Source organism: Gobio gobio, assembly GCF_949357685.1.
Source record: "Gobio gobio genome assembly, chromosome: 21".
NCBI classification, from domain to species: domain Eukaryota; kingdom Metazoa; phylum Chordata; class Actinopteri; order Cypriniformes; family Gobionidae; genus Gobio; species Gobio gobio.
The window spans coordinates 36675969-36697560 of NC_137117.1; the positions used below are offsets into that span (position 1 = coordinate 36675969).

At 37.6% G+C, this 21592-nt stretch overlaps 2 protein-coding genes across 2 annotated transcripts; both read right to left on the reverse strand.

Annotated features, from left to right (window-relative positions):
• Nucleotides 1-735: 735 nt before the first annotated feature.
• On the reverse strand, nt 736-5618 carry LOC307117272 (adenosine receptor A1; the record flags this gene model as incomplete). Its single annotated transcript, XM_079802062.1, has 2 exons — nt 736-1426; nt 5296-5618. The coding sequence occupies 2 exons, from the start codon at nt 5616-5618 to the stop codon at nt 736-738; spliced, it is 1014 nt and encodes a 337-aa protein (XP_079658188.1).
• Nucleotides 5619-12506: 6888 nt separating this feature from the next.
• On the reverse strand, nt 12507-17891 carry LOC307117146 (uncharacterized protein). The gene is made up of 6 exons (XM_079801869.1): nt 17771-17891; nt 17548-17565; nt 15985-16135; nt 15275-15402; nt 15038-15182; nt 12507-13290 (listed from the first exon to the last, which is right to left on the reverse strand). The coding sequence occupies exons 2-6, from the start codon at nt 17563-17565 to the stop codon at nt 12974-12976; spliced, it is 759 nt and encodes a 252-aa protein (XP_079657995.1). The 5' UTR covers nt 17771-17891; the 3' UTR covers nt 12507-12973.
• Between the last annotated feature and the right edge of the window lie 3701 nt (nt 17892-21592).

Sequence of the window (21592 nt, forward strand, 5' to 3'; positions counted from 1 at the left end):
TTTGGACATTGGTGGCTTCACTTTTCTACAATGGAAGATAGTAAAGGGAAGTCATCCTCGAGCTCACGCCATGTTGTGATTACTTTAAACAAGGCTCTGTTTGCTGTCTAATCACTCTCGCGGTACTTTGATGTCATACACCGTTTCAAGTCAAACACATCTTAAATATGCAGTGGCTCTACGAAAAGTACAAGTTTGCAATTACAAGTTCTATAAGCATGTGAAGCCTTTTTACACTATTACAACACATCGCTGGGAGATCCAGTGAGAAATTGCTTGAATGTTGCGAGATCTAGTGGGAAGCATTCAAATTCGACACAGAATTCTCTGTTATAAACCACATCAGACCAAATAGCGCTGGTGTGGAAACCAGGAGAAAATGTGCCTGCCATGAATGAAGATATAGAAGGCTTTTCAGTCCACAAATCACCAACATTCACCATGGATTTAATGTAGTAATGATAACTGTAACCATGGTATTGTGGCAAAGTTACACACATTTTTTTACTTTGTTCATTTCAGGGTCTGTACAATGTTTTGAGAGTGAAATTCAAACACTTTTCAAGGACTTTCAAGTGCTTGACACAACTTTTTCCCAGTTCTTCAAAGCTCTAAATGTGAATAACTGGGTTGCAGGTCGATTTAAAGGTAAATGTTCTGCTTGTGCTCCTACAATTTTGAATAAGGGGTTACAGTGCTACTGCTAAGAACTCTGAAGATCAGTTCAGAACTAGTTTATCTGCCTGATTCATGAACCAATGATTTCGATGTGGTTTGATGCCCAGCATTCTGTTCTCCAGGCTGGGATCTCCACGAGGAACTTGAGAAGTCTCTTTGTCCTCTCCAGCAGAGAACATACCGTCTCCAGATCTCCAAGTAGGCTTCCCTGATCTTTGTGATACGAAGGGCGTAAACCACAGGGTTCACCGCTGAGTTGGCGTGAGAGAGGAGTATTCCTGCATAGAAAGCAATCTGGGGGACACCTTGTGGGCCCAATGAAAGCAGTACACAATTCATGAGATGCAGAGGCATCCAACATGCTGCAAACAACAGGAGAACCAGAGCCAGAGAACGTGCCAGCCTCTTCTCCTTGATTAGAAAAGCCCTTAGTTTATATCCACCGGGCACAGAAGTCTCGTCTTCCCTCCGGAGGCGTTTATGGAGACTGTAGAAGACCAGAGCGTAAAGAAGAGTCATGGCTGCCAAGGGGATTAGGATGCAACCCAGGTAGTTGAAGTAGACCATATAGGGCAGCGAGATGACAGCTAGGAAGGTGCAGTTGATATGGGAAGAGTTAAGGAGAGGGGAGGACAGGGAATGGCCATTGTGCCAACCAAAGAGAGGTGTGAAACCCAGCAGACAAGATATCAGCCAGCACAGGACTACTGCAGCCCATGAACGCTGCTCGGTGGCGATCTCTTTGTACCTGCAATCATAGAGCATTTGTTCATAAATGTCAGCCGCTAATTAAATGGGCAACGGGACACACACTTAAAGGTTCAATGGGTAAATTTTAGCAGCATCTAGCGGTGATGTTACAAATTGGAACCATCCACTGCTCACCCCTCCCTTTCAAAACACAAAGAGAAGCTACGGTAGCCGACACAGGACAAAGATGATGCTGTCTGGGAGAGCAGAGAGTAGCTAGTGCTCTGTAGAGCAGTTTGTCCGTTTAGGGCTACTGTAGAAACATGGCGGCACAAAATGGCGACTTCACTGCAAGGGCATCCGCGGTGTATGGAGATAGAAATGGCTCATACTAAGGTAATAAAAACATAACGGTTAATTATGTAAGGTCTTTATACTCCACTGAAAACATAGTGATATATATTATATTGCATTTCTGTCATTGGATCCTCATAAATATTACACACTGCACCTTTAACCTAAATCTACCACCCTTGTGGAAAAGAAGTTCACTTTGATATATTTGCAAAATAAGTGCAAATTAAAATATACTTTAATGTCATTTCTATTGAAACTTGTATGTCATTTACATTTAGTACATTTAAAATAGATTAACTTTAAATGTAATATCAAATAACACTGTACAGTGAAAGTTAAATTCAATACTTTACATGTGCTTTAGAAGTTAAGACATCAAAATAAGTGACATTCTTTTAAACCACAAGAGATTATTAAAACATAATGATTTAAAATGTACTTTAAAGTAAAACTTTAATTTGACATTATTACAAAGTGCACTTAAAAGATTTTAAGCTTATACTTAGGTGTGTTGAGAAACATAATCATGAAAGTGTACAGGCCTTTTATTTCATTAATATTCTATAATCTGCAAGTATATACACATTTTTTAAAAATACACTTTCAAGATTTTAAGTATGCATACAATAAAGTGCACTTCTTTTTCACAAGGGTACGCATTCTGATCTAGTACTTCTAGTGCTCCAAAATACTTAACTACAAACAATATTGATTTAATATTGATTTTTATGCATGCCATTTGACTCGTCACAGAGTAAATACCAGGCCTGATGCCTGATTTTATGCTTGGGTTGATTTTTTAGGTTTTTTTATTATTATTATTGAGAACATTATTTTCTCACATTGAGCTCTGGATGTGGGAAAAGCAGTTACGTGTCAGTTGGGAATACAGTCAACAAGTCTCATATTGTTTAGATAAATGCTGTATAATAAGTGTGAGAACACTCTTTATGGAGCCTCGAAGAATAATAAAAACAGGACAAACTCTGCAAGACCAGTGTATGTAATAAAACAGAAACTGAGAAATTAAAAGCTTTGTATTTGTAGGCCTATAGTGTTTTTTTCCATAGTGAGTGTAACAAGTGCCTTTCTTTTCTCAATCTTTTGCTAATAAAATGTCTTGTAAATAAATGGACAGTTAACCCAAAAATGAAAATTGTCATTTTTTATTTACCCTTATGCCATTATCTCACATGTGTTGTTGATATTTTGAATGATGTTGATATTTTACAATAAAAGATAGTGAGGCTGTGAAGCTCCCAAAAAATAATTATCAACCTTGACCGATGTAAACTCACAAGCCAATTTGGCGGGTATTATTATATTCTGTCACTACATCGGCATCAAAGTTTCATTCTCTAGGTAGGAGACCGTCGTCCGATAACTGGACTCATCTTGGAGAAAGGCCGCACATCCAACACTTTTGTGCCCTCTACTGTTTATATTGCGACGCTGCGGAGTGCCGATACTGCATTGCTTTCATTGAGCAACATCTGCGAGGCAATATATTGACACGATGGACATGGCAATTTTATCATTATGAAATGATATTGCTCTGGTATAATTTTGTATCATATCATAACATAATATTATATTTTGGGATATCGTTTTCGGACGCCTTGTGAGGGAAAACATGTAGTGGCTATCAATGCCCATCCAATCAATTCCCCATGGACAAAATCAAGTCCTGCCCTGTTTTTTTCTTGTTCAATAAGAGGTTTTATTCAGATATACGTCACAACAGGGAAGAAAATACTTTTTCAACTTCATGTTGACTTTAAAATCATAGTAGCCAAATTGACCGGTGAGTGAAAAAGGTCATTTCAAACCATGGACACATTATATGATATAATAGGATACTCTGTATCAATGCACCTATGCAATATTTTTCTATATATCCTAATCATTTGTTAACATGTAGCTATTCATTGCCTCAATTGAACTCAGTGTTTCTTCATTAAATTGTGTAAATTAATACATGATTAGATAACTTCATGATTTGTATATGAAACCCATTATTGGACACAGTCACCTCTCATAACAGATCACTCTAAATTGTAATGTATACATTTTCTGTAGGCTAAAGCTGCTTTGAAACGATATGTATTGTGAAAAGAGCTGTACAAATAAATGTGAATTTACTTGAATTTAACATACAGGCCAACCTTTAGCGATCCAAAATCGTTGTCAGCTATTTAATTATATGTATATCTGTGTTAAATAGCACAATGCCTGCTTCTCATCTCCATCACCTTCTCCTTCCTGATCTGCATATTCCCCTTCCCAAAGCTGAGCTTCTTTGCAAACTGATTGTTTTATGTCGCTCGTTTAAAACTTCTATCGTAACACAGCTGTTTAGCTACACTCGTCTTGCACTTCATGAACGTTAACTGAAGCGTCGCGCTGGAGGCGCCGGCGCGATCCATTGGATTTTCCCCTCAGCAGTGGAAACAACTTAATACTATGATACGTATACTATGTTATTTATAGTCATTTCATTTGTGTACATTAAAAATGACTACAACATGTCAAGCCTTTGAAAACTAAAGAAAACAACAGGATGCTTTTCTGTCTCTGTCTCGAAAACACTGTGAATACTTGACGCTCAGAAACCTTTAAGTGCCTACTACGTCTTTTGTTAAATTTGTATTATTTGACATTAAATGCATTATATAGGCTAAGTCACATTTACAAAAGGCAAAATTACATTCTTTTTTATTTTCAGTGGTGAAAAACGGTAGTTGTGGTTGGCTATGCAACTAGTGCTAACATTACAGCAAAGAAAACTGCAAATAAACATATTCCCTTTCTTTTTGAAGAACTGGGTGAGTAATTTTCAGGCCGTTTTTTCTCTCTCTCTGTCCTCTGTAGCCTCGGTTTTGATGACCGGACTTATACTTCTTTGTCAAACGCGAAGACGTCTCTAATTTTATAGTTTACCATCTGATCTCACTCAGTGATTCTAGGCTACGTAGGACAGGACAAAATAAGACGTAATTTTGTTTTATTTGTTACTCTGGTAGATTGTACATTTATAATTTTTATTACATTACTACTAGAACTGTTACTACTAATAAAACCAATCTCTGGGGGCCCCAAATGTGAGTGGGCCCTTAGAATTGTACTAACTTTCCCCCCTTAGCAGCGCCACTGGTTTGGCAATAGAAAGCTTGATGACTGCTGAAAATAAGTTGACTGAACTTTAGTTCACAAATAATATTGTTTAAATTGTTACTCCCTTTAGTTATTATTTTGGAATAAATGTCAAAATGCTTCATGATGAAATGTATACGTGGTTTTAATAAATAGAACATTACATAGTGTAAAAATACAAAACTGAATTGCATTTGGTCTCTCTTTTTTATGTATATTTTTTATTTAACCACGAAAATTAAGTGTAACAGAGACGTACATTAACATTTGATATATATATATAAAAAAATTGAGTACTTTGCCTCCATTTAAACACCACAGAACACCACTAAACGTCATCTCGAGCCTATGGTAATCATGACATGGCGTGTGTTTGCTGGTTCCCACTGTTAACACAATATTGCCAAAAGATCTTACCTGAGAGGTATTGATACCCGCAGGTATCGGTCCACAGCAATAGCCAAAAGAGACAAAACAGATGCTTGGGTCAGCACCAACACCACACAACTGACCGCCAGACAGGCCTGGAATGGGATCTCCACCCACCCGTCCACCAGCACAGCCAGTGGCACTGCCACCGACCCCACCAGGAAATCTGCCACGGCCAGAGATGCCACAAAACAGAAGGTAGGCTGACGGAAAGTCTGCGTCAAACACACGGCCCAAACCACCAGCACGTTCCCCAGGCAGCAAGCCACGGCGATGACGAGCTCCAGAGAGGTGTAGATCAACCAGGCCATGGGGAAAGCAACCAATACAAGGAAAACGAGCAAACAGAACAGTCTCAGTCGAGATGGAAAAATCTGAAGATGGATCTGAAGCAGCCTTTAACCATCTGGTCTGCTCTCCTCCACACACACTCACACTCTCTCACACACACACACACCCACCCCTGATCTTCAGTATGCATCTCTGGGGGTCTCATTTCCACTGAATAGACAATATTATTCACAGTCGCATCTGTATTTCATCAACTAATTCCATTTGCAGGCGGACAAAGATAATGATGTTGAATTCACAACCGAGTCACAATCAAAATGATGGAAAATGTGCTGCTCATAATATTTCACTTACAACCACACCCTCTGCAATACTGGTGCTGTGTTGGTACTACGAACCAAACCATACCATTATGGTTATCAACGAGTGCCCCTCGACTTTTTTGTTACCAAAGCTTCGGTACGTAATGGCACTTGCGTCTATCTGCCGCGAATGTACTGCAAATGCTCTAAAGAACGCTGCAGACAAGCAGAAATGAGATCTACAGCTCTCTGCTTGCAGTATACGCCAGCCACGCTCGCCAGGAAAATGAGTGAAACTCACACAAACACACATTTTTATCAAATCAAACATCATTAGTAGCGGTTCACTTCCGCGATTTACTACGATTGCGTTCACATTTGAGGGTGCGCACCCGAGACACGTTCACATCATCCAAACAAACCGAACTCTGACGTCTCTTAAGTCAAAAGTCCTAGTGTTAAAGCACCCTAAGTTTCGTTCCTCCAGGCATGAGACTGCACTGTGCCCGTACAACAAGTTTAAAGTCAACGGCAGGTACAATGCTTTTCTTCACAGTGGTGTGCAGACATTTTCCTATGACAGGAAGGTATGTCTTGTCAAAAGGTGAGATCTTCATCAAAGACCAAACAAATCAAGCGTAGCGTTAGTTCTGGCAGCTCACGTTAGTCAAGCTCGCATCAACTGACTCTCAGCTGATCTACAGCTACCTATAGGAATACAACACCTATCACAGCATCTCTCTATATAATCTCCTTCAGTACTATCACCAGCTTTATCCCGTTGCTTAGGAGCTAGTTACCCTCCTCCATCCCCAGCTCCTCCTCTCGTCCGGTCAGGACATGGCCTTTTATATAGGGGTGAATTCAGGGTGATTGGGACACTTTTTGCCATTGAGATGACTTGGAAAAAGTGTCCCAATCACCCTGAATTCACCCTACCTCTTCGAATCAGACTTATTTTACTTGAATTACTTGAAAAAATGTATTAAGATCATTAATGATGTTGCAAACCAAAATGTTGGTTCTGTTATTTTACTCTAAGGGGGTTATCGCTGCTCTCCCTGCATTTATCATGCTAGGCTGTATGGATGGGCAGGTAGTTTTCACCCAGAACAGATTCATACTGGCAATCCAAAACTATATGCAGATTGCCAATTTGACGATAGTGGTCCTGACAGAAATTGAATTCTAAATCCTACAAAAAAGAAAAGGGAAATATAACACTTGAGATAAGTTTGTTGCAGACAGCTGATGCAGTTGGTTTCTGGTTGTGATTCCTGTTATGATGACACGTTTCTCATGTCAAGAGTAAGTCCCCACTGTAAGGTCCTCCTGGGTCAGAAGAAAATTGGGGTAAGACATCAAAAATATTTTTTTTTGTCAGTGTAGTTGTCAAACACATTCATGTAGGAGTCACCAATCTTATGTTATTCTGTATTATTGGGGCCTTTCTGACACTTCACTCCCTCCACCTGCTGGTCAGTGTTCATTAATGCACCTTTAAGAAGCGACTGTTTTGTATTTCCTGTCGGACAACAGGGGGCAGTGCTGTGTTTGAGTCTTCCTCATGCAAAGCCTCTGATTGTGGTCAGAGAATGAAGCAGTGAAATCTTTCATAAGTAGGTGAATGACTGGAAGAACTGAAAGCTAACGGAAAACTCTTCAAGATCAGGTTATAGAAACAAATATATAAGAAATGCCAAAATGGCCACACAATAGATTCAGTTCTCCTGGCTAAAAAAACGTGTGTCACGATTTGATCCAGATGAAGATGATGAAAAAGGTTTCAATAAACAAACAGTTCTTTAATAAAACAAACTCAGGTCATCCAATCACAGGAAGGGAGTGTAACATAGGCTGTGTCCCAAAACCTAGGCAGCTGACTCATTGCCTCGCTTCCTTATCAGACAATGACTTGTAAGGCAGCGTTTGTGCTTGAAGGCACCTCACAAAACTGATTTCAGACAGACTTCTAAAGCAGTGTAACAGTTTAATGATCTACAGCAAAATAGAGCGAACTTTGGTGAGAACTAAACACATATTAAATTACTACATTAGTAATTTCTCGCTAGAAATTACATCAGAAGTGGAAAATGTTGGTCAAAAACGTACATTTACACACAAACTGCTCAGCAAACGCAACTCTCGGACGCCATCTTTTTTTTCCCAGCTCAACTGTCACCGAATGGAAAGCACAGGATTGTGGGATATCAAAGGCAGCGATGGATACAAATATGCTGCCTTCAAAAATCGATCAGATGAAGGCATCTCAGGAGACAGGAAGTGAAGCTAACATTAGATTCGGATGTGCCTTGATGCCTTCCTACCTTGAAATGTGTCCTCCGAAGGCAGCATTTTCCAGGTTTCGGACGCAGCCAGTGTGATACACACACACACACACACATGGGGACATTCCATAGGCGTAATGGTTTTTATACCGTACGAACCGTATTTTCTATCCCCTTACCTACACATCACAGGAAACTGTACAGTTTACTTTCTGTGAAAAAAACTCATTCTGTATGATTTATAAGAATTTTGAAAAGTGAGGACATGGGTAACGTCCTCATATTTCACCCTCTTTTTGTAATACCTATGTCATACCCATGTCATTATACACATTTGTGTCCTGATATTTCACAAAAACATGCCCACACACACACACACACACACACACGCACGCACGCACGCACACACACACACACACACACACACACACACACACACACACACACACACACACACACACACACACACACACACACACACACACACACACACACACACACACACACACCAGACAACAACTGAATGAAAAGGAGGAACTTAAAGGAACTGTATGTAAGAAATGTATCTTAATTAATCATAAAATGGCCCTGATATGTCACTAGACATTAAGAAATCATGTTAATTTCAAATACTTATATCACTGACAACAGTTGTCCGGCCAGGATATTGTCATTTTAAAAGTGAAGTTGCAGCCCTCAACTGATGTTGATGTTGACATGTTGTGTTTTGGCCTGAAGTGCCACCCTCCACCTGTCTACCAATCACAAAGTCAGTAGTGCTTCTGCATCGGGGTTGCCAGCTCTGCTCTAGTTACCACAGCTGCAGCTACAAACTTTTTGGATAAAAAATGTCTAACTTTTCGAAACCTAAAAGACCTCGTTATGAATCAGAAAAACGTCGTGACAATGTCCAAAATGGATTTGTATAGGAGATGCCTTTGAAAGATGGAGATGGCTGAAACCGGAGAAGTATTTGAAGACAGACGCCAACGTTGCTAATTTCCTCCTGGACAGGTAACGTTAAGGTTCATATGTTTGGCTAACTATGTTTTTGAAATGGACATTTCAAATATTTATCACAGTCGAACAAAGTTATGCATGTTCGTGCAAAGTAACGTTAGGTTAGCGCATATGGAGGAGATGGGTCATTGAATTGAAAAGGTAACGTTAAGGAATTGTTTGGGAAATAAAAACGGCGAGTCGTCATTGCTAACATTAGTAATGCAGTTTTTCTGTCATTATGCTGAGACGCTGAGCAAAACAACATTAGCACGCCCATTATGGCAATGTGAAAACGTATTTGAGACAGTAGCCTAATGTTGCCTCAGTAAAAATTATTCCTCATTCGTTCTTTGCATTTAGAGTGGACAACACATGCTGCAAGTTGACCTGTATGACACTTGTGCTTGTAACTTACTTACGTTAATGACAGACAGATACCTACCGTTACAAGTTAGACAGTTAAACAGCTAACTTACTGTTCTAACAATGTACTGTCACATACGAGCGTTCATATTTACGATTATATTTGGCTAATCGCCATTAGTAAATTTTTGCGATCACAAAACATCTCTCATGAAGCATTAACAGAAGAAAAAAAGCTTGCTGTGTAGAACTCGTCATTTGCCATTTGAAGTTCCTTGTAGCAGCCTATGTTCCTGCTGGATCCAGCAGCCCAGAGCCATATAATAATATAATATAATTTAATAATTATATTATAGCCATATAATAATTTTCAACGGCTCTGCTGCAGCCTATCTGGCAACCTCAAGTCAGGGGGGAGGGGGAGAGGAGAGACACCGCTCTTCAGTAATTTGAAAGTGATTGCAGTACCAGTTTTGGCCACAATCCTACATACAGTTCCTTTAAATACACATGGTGAACTATGGTGGTGAACTCAAATAGGTTATGACACATTAGTCAGAAACCATAGTAACAAACGACTATGGTGTGGAAACTGCAACAAAGGGAAACAGATAAAAATAGAAAGTCCATGAAAATGATACTAAAACAGGCAGTTTGTGACAGCGTTTTTTTTTTTTGTCAAAGAATTTGTCTTTTGATGAAAATCTAAATATTTTAAATCCAATTCAGTCAATGTTTCAACATCTCATAATGATAAAATGTCCCTTTTGTTCTGACTCAAAAGAAAACAAGTAAAAAACTTGTTTTGCAAAATTATGAAAATGTGTCGGACTGTATGATACCGAACTTGAATACAATTCTCAACGTAATGTATTAACATGTATAAACAAAATGTATGTGAAAACTGTGCTCGTTTTTGAAATTCATTCCTCATATGATGTGTTTTCTGCACACCAGGGTTGTACAACATGATATCTATAGAGAAAAACAAAACCTTTTTATATTGTATTATTTATTATGCAACTCATTTCAAATACAAACCACAAAACACTGGTTGGAAAACACACTTTCTATAACTTTAAACTCATCAGAACTTTATATACAGTAAGATGTTTATCAATAGAGGAACACTCTGACCTACACAGTTACTAATATTAGTTATAATTTCACTAATATCCAAACAATGCAAGAATGATAAACACAAAATATAACAGCTTCATCAGTCTCATTTCACAAATGAACGCCATAATTAGTACTTCGACATGGTTGCAAAGCTAATATTGATTTTACACAACAGCACTATAAACATTTGGCAACTTATGTTTCAGACAAAATTAAGGTCTATATTTTATATTTTGAGGTCTAATTAATTGTGATTGTGTGGTTTTAACAGAAATCCACTGGCATGAAACAATAAGCAACATCTTTCCCTTCTCGTCAATCATTAACAGTTCTGTTGTAGTGGCGGTTTTCCAGAGTACACATGCTTTGCATATTTGACCATATGTGCGTGAATATGTAGATGGTGGGCTTGTGGTAAACTGCCATCAGATGGAACACAGGGCTTTGTCAGAGATATTGTCATGTGTGTGCTCCTCGTGGTGAGGCTTATCAGTGTGAGAATTTAACAGGTTGAGTATAAAAAGCCCTTTGTTTACTGTGGATGCATGAGTAACTGTCAGACTCCAATTTCCACGGAAACTGTTGATGCCATTACATCGAAAAGTTAACACATTCTATGGTAATACCATGTTGTTCGATGATAAATCATTTTCATTCAAACATATTCTTTAAAATACCATTTTAAATACTTTGTCGAAACATATAAATTCCATCTAACTATGGTAATCTCTCATTACCATGGGAAATTTGCTTGTAATTCACTGTAACATTTGCATATTCTGCAGACTTTACTACCTGATTAAAAAAGTGGTTGACTCTGACTCTTAAAAATTGTTGGTATAACCTCATTTTAATCATGACAACTCTCTGCTTGTTAATGGGATTGACAATGTAATGTATTTGGTCTTGGCGGCCTAGATCTGCTACACCGCTGCTGCTGCTGCAGAGCACCTTGCTATAGGCCTTTATCACAGAGGAATTGAATACCGGAAGTGCGCGTCGATGTCCTGTTAACACCTAGCTGAACAAACATCACTTAAAATAAGCATCTGGAGGATGATTTAAAAATCCGGACATTTTCAGAGACAGGAGAAGAGATAAACTGATCATTGCTGTGTACAGGATTTTCCAAACTCTGCTGAATTTGTAGTGTTTTCATCCAACATAAGCCGAGGGCCATAAACATACGTGATTATTTCACCATACGGTGTCAGTGCTCGTCTAAATAGTGACTGCGATGAAGTGTGTGTGTGAGACCTTATGAATAAGATCTGAATGAACATATTTATTTATTTGTATTAAATATTTTAGTCATTATTCTGTCATTTTTCATTGACAATATAAATCCCATAGCAGATCTAGGCAGGTGGAGCTGGGGGAGGTGGAGGGGTTCTGAGGACCAGCCTACAGCAAAAATGAACCAGATTTAAATGCTGAGCAAGCAATCTCATTGGCTGCAGAATCAGCAGAGGCCGACCAGCTAGTGCCATTTAGTAAATTATGTAATTGCTAACAGATTGCATGTAAAGGACCAGCTTGTGCCATGACTGCACTACACATATAGTCTGATCGATTTAGTCATATTAAAAGCACAATATGTAAGATTTTGGGATTAAAATATCCAAAAACCAATAGAACAATGTTATACATTTTGTTGACTTAACTTACGTTATCCCGAACATTTCCAAGAATGTTTAAATCCAGAGAAATAAGCGATTTTAACCAGAACACAGACCATGTCTGTGCGTCGCCTATCAATGACATCATACCCTCGATTTCCAAAATCAAGCTACGCCTTTGTTTTGAATAAACGATGTCTGGCGGCAAAAAATGACATATTATGGCTTTAATACTTATTAAAAAACTGAACACGAACAAAACATTTTTACAATATAAATTAAACAGTTTGACATGCATGTTAAGATTAATTTATTCAGGCACATCAGGTGTCAACATTTCATGGCATTAAAAAGTAATTGAAATTAGCACAAAAATTGGCAAATATTTTATATATAAAAAACGGATTCATTACTACATATAACGCAGTGTAATGGTTAACAATCCTCAGATTTACATATTTCAAAGATCACCTTCAACTTCATAGAATTCCATGTTAGTGTACATAAAACATTCCCAAGTTCAATTGAGCCTCAATTAAGCCAAATAATATTCGAAAATCCGTGTTTTAAGTCCACATTACATCATGAACATTAAAAAGACAAAACCATCCTCTGTAAAATACTCAGTATTTATCTTATACTTTCCCAGCTGGGAGAAAGTCTTGGTGGATGGACCACATTAACTACCCATGAATCTTTGCGAGTTGTTCTGAAGGCCTCTCAGTGTTCTCTCTGTGAACTGATAGGTAAGTTTGCGCTTCACTTTGCAGATCTCTCCTGTCCGTGAATAGTTCCGCAGGGCACGGGCCATTTTCTGGTATGTCATGGTTTTCCGGTTGCCCTTGCGCCTGCCCCACATCTCTGCCAGCTTTTCCTTGTTCTGGGAGGAGAACTGGAACGTTCCGTTGTTAGACTGAACCCACCAAATGCAGCTCCGCATGTCTGGTGTCTGTAGCATCTCATATAAGAACTGAAACAGTCGCTCTTTCCTTTTACCTGAGAAATGACAACGTTTTTAGTTACTTTTAAATAGCAGAATGTAACATTTCTGCATTTGGCATCTGTCTGTCTGTCTAATCACTTATTGGTCAAGTAATTGAAAGGCCAGCGCACAATGAAAGCAGTCTATTATCAAGGCCTATTACACCCTTCAAATGTCAGATTAAAAATGAGCCTAACTCGATGTGTAAATCACTGGACTGTGAGGTTGCCTTTATCGGAGTGTCTATTTACACCAAGTGCAAATAGCGTGCCTTGTTGGCAAGTGCTATTCGCACTAGCTCCACCTAACAATGCCTGGTTGGGCTAAACAACATTATAAAAAAATGCATATTTCAACATCTTCAGTGGTGTAGTCAGTAGAGCATGTGGATCTAGCTTTTGACGCGTCGAGCCGGGTTCGAATCCGCCTTTTGCAGAGCTTGCTCTTCTCCCTTTTCCCATCACATATCACAACAGAAAGGCATTTACTTTCAATAAAAATGAAGAAAATGTTCTAAAAGTGGAAATAAATTTCCTAACGAATTGTTGAATAATAATAATAAAAGCATTTATTTGGTAGGGTTAGGGGTACGTGTGCTGATTATTGTATCCTGTTAATGTACAACAATACTGAGCTGCAAATAGTATGTATCTGTCAAAATAAAGTATAAATAGCATGTTATTACTATTTACACATATTGCAAATAACTACTTTTAAATGGTATAAATAGAATATATTACTATTTTCACTTAGTAAATAGCATCTACAGCTATTTGCACTTAGTGTAAATATCATCTATCACTAAGAAAATGTTATTTTCACTTAAATAGCATCTACTTGCAATCTACAAGTAAATAGAATCTACTTGCTATTTACACTTGGTGTAAATAGCATCTATCGACTGTTTGCACTTAGTGTATAGCCGCTGCCTAACTTTATTTGGGAGTAAAATACAAGGTGTTGGAAACATAAACACAAAATTTGACACCAAATAACCTAATCAAAATCAAGCCAAAAGAGCACTGCCAAGTGTGTCTGGATATGACTCTTCAATGTAAATGTGATTTTATGCTCATTTTAATTGAAGCAGTGTTGTTGAATTCGTCAAAGTATTTTGTGGTTCACAGAAATTAGAAATGTATTCTGGTTTGCAGTGAAATGAGGGTGAATAAATGATGACATAATTTGTCATATATAGGTGAACTATCCCCTTTAATTATTTTTAACCAGTCCATTTTAAACTGAACTCACACTGAAAAAAAACTGTAAAACATATTGTCCAATTTACTCAATCATATTATTTGCGATTTACGCATCAAAATTGTTTCTCTTCTAAACTGGATTTCTTTGCTTTCGATTAATGTAATTCTCTAAAATGTGCAATACTAGATTAAATGATTTAGGGCGAATGTGAACCAATCATGAAAATGATTTTTGCTGAAACTGTAATTCCCAGCATGCTTCGCTTGGGACTTAACAAAGAGAGTAAAAATGTTGAAATTAAGTTTAATGTTCAATTATGTTGGAGTTAATTGAACAATTTAACTTCTTCTTGGTTATCATTGTGGGGAAGAGATGAGCATTTGCTTGGACTGATACAGCTAATGTCATTATTCCATGATTTTGATATGAAGTGAACAAACTATGTTTGTTTACCTTAATTTATTTATGTTGAACCAATGTACAAGATTAAAATGTATCGACTGTCCCAAAACCGAAGGAAAACAGGACAAACGAAGGCCTAGCAATGCTGTGTTTTACCTGAGAGCGGCGCTAGTGCCATAGAGTCATACGCAATCGGTCCCTTCCTGTCAGAGGTCGGAGACGGTGGAAATTCGTGGCATCCAGAGCTGGTGGACAGCGAATCCGAATCACTGCATTGGTTTCTGTCATACTGGCAGTGTCCCTAAAACGTAGACTGTTATTAACATCCATGCATAGGTCGAACTACATGTACAGAGCTACATGTGACTGCAATATTATTGTGGTGAGACGTACCCACTCGTTGTGACTGGACTGACAGATCCACGTCTGCTGCTGCTGAGGCTGTTGTTCATGAGTCTCATCTGCTCCTGGTACTCCGCTATAATGCCATTCATATGCATAACGACCAGACCAGCTGTTCTCTATGGAAACACATCAATCATTATTATCACAAATGCTGCTCGCTACAATCAACAACACATAAAAGCTGTAAGAACTTGTGGTTATTTTAATGTGCTTTCTCCTTGTCCAACTTAACATATAGACCGTTTGTAGGTTGATTCCCTTGAAAAGTGTAAATATTGTAGCACTTTCAAAACATTGCTGTTTATTTGAGCACCTGACCAGACTGACATAGTAACAGCTCAACCAATGGTGTGAGTTTGGGGCGGGGGCCAGCTGTCTGACTGACCAATGGAGGACGTGGGGAAGGTAGACCTTGTAAAAACTGTGTGAATGAGTTTAAACAGGGTTTTTTTGTGGCAAAAAGATTAGGCTACACGATTCACAAGTACTTTTTATTACTAAATTTCCACATTTCTCCTCACTACAATGAACTGTTATCACATGTGGTATGGAATCCACGTCTTGAGATACAAATCATAATGAAGCTTTGTCAAAGAGGAAATGAGTAAACCTAACAAAACTGAAAGTGCGCTTCCATTCAATTAAAAAAGGAGAAGTGACCCTTCCCTCAGTGGTCTCCTGTGATGTTTGACACTCACCTGCCATACTGTGCTCCTCTTGATTCCTCCTCTGGACACACGGTGTTGACATGACCTCCACAGAGTGCTCCTGCAGGTATTCCTCAATCATGTCAAGGTCCAGGTTCCCTGACAATGGCTCTCTAGGGCCCAGGTCTTGGAAGTATTGAATCTGTAGGTGAGTCATTGAATCAGATGCAGGACAGACATTACACAATGAGCATCAATGGGATTATGGGTACAATTCTAATTCTTCTGATGTTGCTTTAGGAGAGACCATTTTCTCATAGATTCAAAGAACAACAAATCTGAAAATTACATAAAAAGTTTACAGTATATATACAGTTGCGCTCAAAAGTAACACAATAAGAGGGCTCATTTAACTTTACACTCTCCCCCTTTCGTAATAGTTGTGCATGAGTCTCTCAACTGTCCTCAGTGTGAAAAGAAAAGGATCATACAGTCAAAATCATACAGTCACTGCTGGAAAAGGTTGAAATATGCCAAATATGCTAGAAAAGCAAACAATTTGCAGGAGCTGAATGATTTTTCTGAATAACATTGGGCAGGAAAAACAAGGGACTCATGAACAACTATCACAAAACATAAACGCCGTGAATCATTCAGGTAACGGCACACAGTATTAACATCAGTAACATTTTGAATGGGATCATTTTTATAGATTCAACTATTATTTTTTTCTCGTGGACTATATGTAAACATCTGTTAAGTGAAATATCTTATTCAGGTACTAAATAAAAAATAACATGCTAGTTTTATGATCCCTTCTTATTTTGAAAAAAATATTAACATTTCCGCAGATTCTGTAAGGGGTATGCAAACTTTTGAGCACAACTGTATATATATTACAGCTACTGTTACATTATACACTATTTACAACTGGTTAACAGGAATATTGGAAGGAAGTTGCAACAATTTGCATGACTAGAACATTCAAGAGAATCTCCCTCTTCTGAGTAAAAAAAGAGAAAGTAAAATTTGCATTGTGAGTGTGTAAACATTTCAGAGGTAATAATATGCATATATTTGGACTGCATACGCACCCAAGCATATATAGCCTACAGCATTTTAACATTCAAGCCACAAATACCTGAATGTCGAAGCGTTAAATGTCGAAATATCAAACTAAGTGTCATTTTATCAGCATCAGCATACTTTCCAGCATACACACATTCTCGAATATTTTTAAGAGCGGCTTAGATTTACAACAAATTCCTCATTTATGTGTGTAGATCAGATATGATATTATACATAAATTGTTACAACAGCTTATTAAGTTAATGTCTTTCTCAGCACTGTAATAAACAACCATACAACAGTTAATTGAGTATTACTCCTCTAATTTGACAGGCCAAGTGGCATTTAAGGGAGCTTGTGTATGCACAATTGTGTGATATTGCTTAAATAGAGCATATGTCCATTATTTTTTTTATTTATTTAACTATCATGGAAAATCAATGAATGTTTTAAATGCGATCCCGCAGAGCTGGAAAATCATCTGTCATGCAACTAACTAGCAAACTAACTAATTCATAAATAAAAAGTAAATACATAAATACTCACAGTTTCAAGGGCCAACATCTGAAAAGAGAAACCACAAACAGCACATGAGTACAAACACCTTACAGTGACTCTACGTGCACAGAATGAACAGAATGCTGTTAGAATGCAGTTTGAGCAGTTCACACATATTTTAGAATAAGCAAATAAACCAAAACAAACAAAAAAACAACAACTGTAAAAGAAATAAGTGCAAATAACTATTGAAGCATGAATGTTCAGTTACCTCAGAGTAGTTCCAGTGATTGAGTCCACTATTAATGTGTCGCAATAGAAAAGTGGACAAGTCTATGACTGCTGAAAAAGAGCGTGGAAGAGAGGGTGGAGCTGTGCATCACCTGTAATACGCACCTGTTGTCTGATCCGACTCTTTTATATCCTCCACTTTCTCTCTCCCTTTGCTTTCTCCTCCTCCTGGAATACTCCTAACGTTGAGCCTGCCGTCCATCATCAAAATGCAAATCTCTATTAATCAAACAGTCATCTGGGTTTAACGGTATGAGCGCATCTGACAAACACTCCCTTTTGCTCTGTCTGTATCAAAGCCTTCTGGGCATTTGGTCTGCATTGTTTGCGTCCTAAAATGTGGGATATTACTTGTAACTGCCACGGTGATTATTGAGGTTATTGGTGTATTAAACAGATCCAGATAAGCTGTTTTCCTTGTCTGAAATCCTGCATTTGATATGATTATCATGCTGAAGAGTCAGGATACCGTGAAGCAGATGTTCATTTAATGTTCAGTTGTATAAAAGTCAGCTTTGACGTCTTCCTGTTCTGTGGTCAGTAAAGTTTGATGACGGAACAGTAACCCACACTCAAATCAAAAGACTGAGCCGGCCGCTTGTTGAGGCTGAAAATTCAGCTTTGATCACAGAAATACATTACATTTTAAAATATATCACAATAGAAAACAGCTATTTTAAATGGGACTAATATTTCACAATATTACAGTTTTTACTGTTTTTTTAATCAAATAAATGCAGCCTTGATGAGCAGAAGCAGATGAGCTTCTTTCAAAATACCGTCTTTAGACATGCATATTTATACATATCTCATTTCATTAAACATAGTATTTTCCATTGTTTAATCCATCATATTTATTTGTTTCTGGTCATTTCCTCCCCCTTATACACTCTCAGAAAAAAAGGTGCAGTGGAGGTACAATTTTGTATAACGTTATTGCAAAACGTATAACTGTACCTTCAAAGGTACACAATTGGTCCTTAGGGTACAATTACACAATTAACCATTGGCAGGCAAGTTCAGTCCTAGTGAGTCGCTGTCCTGCAGAGTTTGGCTCCAACCCCGAAAGACCTCTATAGAAGCTCTTATTGAGAATTAACAGAGGTTTAGATGTTGGTTTTATTGAAAATATTTATGGTGATCAGTGTTTCGTTTAGTTAGGCAGTTTGACTCTTGGCTTTAGTTTGTGGTTTTTGTTACAGTGATAACAAAACACATAATCTGTTCAAATCAAAAGAAGCCATAAAGAAAAACTGTCATGAAGAAAAACTATTGACTAAACTCATCACTGACTAAAACTATAAATAAATAATATTCACCAACAATACTTTCTCGCCACAGATCAGGCATTCTGAATTTTGATTTTTAAATGCATTCTAGGGGGAATAAGTTTAGACGCACACAGATATCAAGAATCAGCATATGAATCTCAACAATGGTGAGATACTTAATGCTGCAATGCATGCTGGGACCCATGAGTTTTATACTATGGTGGCTTAGTGGGGTTGGAGCTAAACTCTGCAGGACATCAGCTCTCTAGGACCGAACTTGCCTACCCCTGACTTAGAGGTACAAAAATGTCAATCAATGAGCCTTGGCCGCCCATGACACTGTCGCCAGTTCTCCACTGTTCCTTCCTTTGAGCACTTTTGATAGACACTGACCAATGCAGACCGGGAACACCCCATAAGAGCTGCAGTTTTGGAGATGCTCTGACCCAGTCGTCTAGCCATCACAATTTCGCTCTTGTCAAACTCGCTCAAATCCTCACATGTGCCCCTTTTTCCTGCTTCTAACACATCAACTTTGAGGACAACATGTTTACTTGCTGCCTAATATATCCCACCCACTAACAGGTGCTGTGATGAAGAGATAATCAGTGTTATTCACTTCACCTGTCAGTGATCATAATATTATGCCTGATCGGTGTATATTAGTATATAGTATAGTATATAGTATAAGTACAATGTAACAACATTTTTAATTAAAATGTTAGTACATAGTATTTAAAGACACAATATAAAGTGGGACCAAGAATTGTACTCCCCAAAAATTGTAACACTCTATTTTACAGTTATTTTACAGTTACTATAGTCATAACTATATTAATAATGCATAATTACTGTACATGCAACTAAACCAAACCAAACCAAACCCTAATACTAACCTTATAGTAAGTATAGTTACTTATTACTCAGTACTTCATTAGAGTGTAACAAAGACACTTTAAAATAAAGTGTAACCAACATTTTTTTTTTCCATGTAATTTTAATGAAACCAAATCCTCTGATAAAATGGCTTTGGGCCTGATTTCTTATAGGATGTCTTCACTGTCCCATATACAGAGGAGTTATTGTTGCTTGTATATCATCCTTTTGTTTGGATGACAGTGTTCTTTGGCACAAAATATTGCATATTTTATTAGGATCTTTGACACCAGATAGAACATGCAAAACTGCATACTGCAGACATGAGGCAGTCAGATGGCCCGTGGTGTAATAGCTCTGTCGTGACATAAAGTTTTGTTACTGCACTGGTTTAGAAATGGGGAAGTCCCTATCCAAAACAAAGTGCAGTAGGAATGTACTGTACACATCAGAGGAACAGAGAAAAGAGTTGGAAAGTGAAATAAGGAACAGTTTTATGGCAAAGTCACATTCACATACCTTTTGCTGGTAAATCCAGTTGTATTCACTTTTTGAACGGTGAATCGTTTTTTTATTCATACTCTCTTTAAAAGCAAATTTAGCATGTCTGTTATCTTATACCACTCGGTACATCTCCAAGTCTCTAATATTCTATGGCTCCTTACTGTTTCCAAAAGGGATTTTGTCAGCAATTAAATTATACTTGGGCACTGAACCCTTTGTAAACAGCACTATCAAGTTGTTTGATTTAAAAGCATGTCGTAGTGTAGAAAATAAATTAAGAGAGCCTGTAAAACTTGACAGTCAATTGTTAGTTCAACCTCTAAATTAGCACCGAGGTAATAAATGTCAAAAAGAAACATATTTTCAAGGCCACAAAGATTTTAAATTCCAAGTACAACCAAAGGTCTACATGAATATATGATTTATTACAAATAGTCAACAATGGAGCAGAAAATAATGTCATAGGTCCTGAATGCTACCTGGCCAATACAGCGTTCATATTCATGATAAAATAAATTCATAAAATCATACATCTGATCACCTTATCACAGACAAAGCCTTCTTGCAAAATGATGGCACTTAATTTCCTTTTAAAATAATGTTTTGATGATTTTTTTTTTATTTTTGGACCCCATTTAACTTTCATTGTATGGAAAAAAACTTTTCTCAGAAGACAGAAAATCATACAGGTTTGTATGGAAGCTTGTTTCCGCCACAGAATAAAACATTTTAAAAGATAATTCAGACTTTTTTTCTCAGAATTGCGTGATATGAACTCCTAATTGCGAGCTATAAAGTCAGAATCGCATGATATAAATTCGCAATTGTGAGAAATAAAGTCAGAATTGCGAGATATAAATTCGCAATTGTGAGAAATAAAGTCAGAATTGGGTGATAAAAAGCAATATTTTATCTTTTATTCTGTGGCGAAAACAACAAGGTTCCATAGGTTTGGGTATGATGACAGAGTTTTCATTTTTGAGTGAACTGTCCCTTTAAGTGTAAAATGTTATCTGTGGAATTAAAAGTGTATGATTTATTATTGGTGTAAAAAAAAGATTAGGTATAAGCAAAGATCGTCTCTTACAAAGCACACTACACTTCAAAATCATCACTGACTTTTCAAAAAAGAAAGAGAAAGAAACACTATC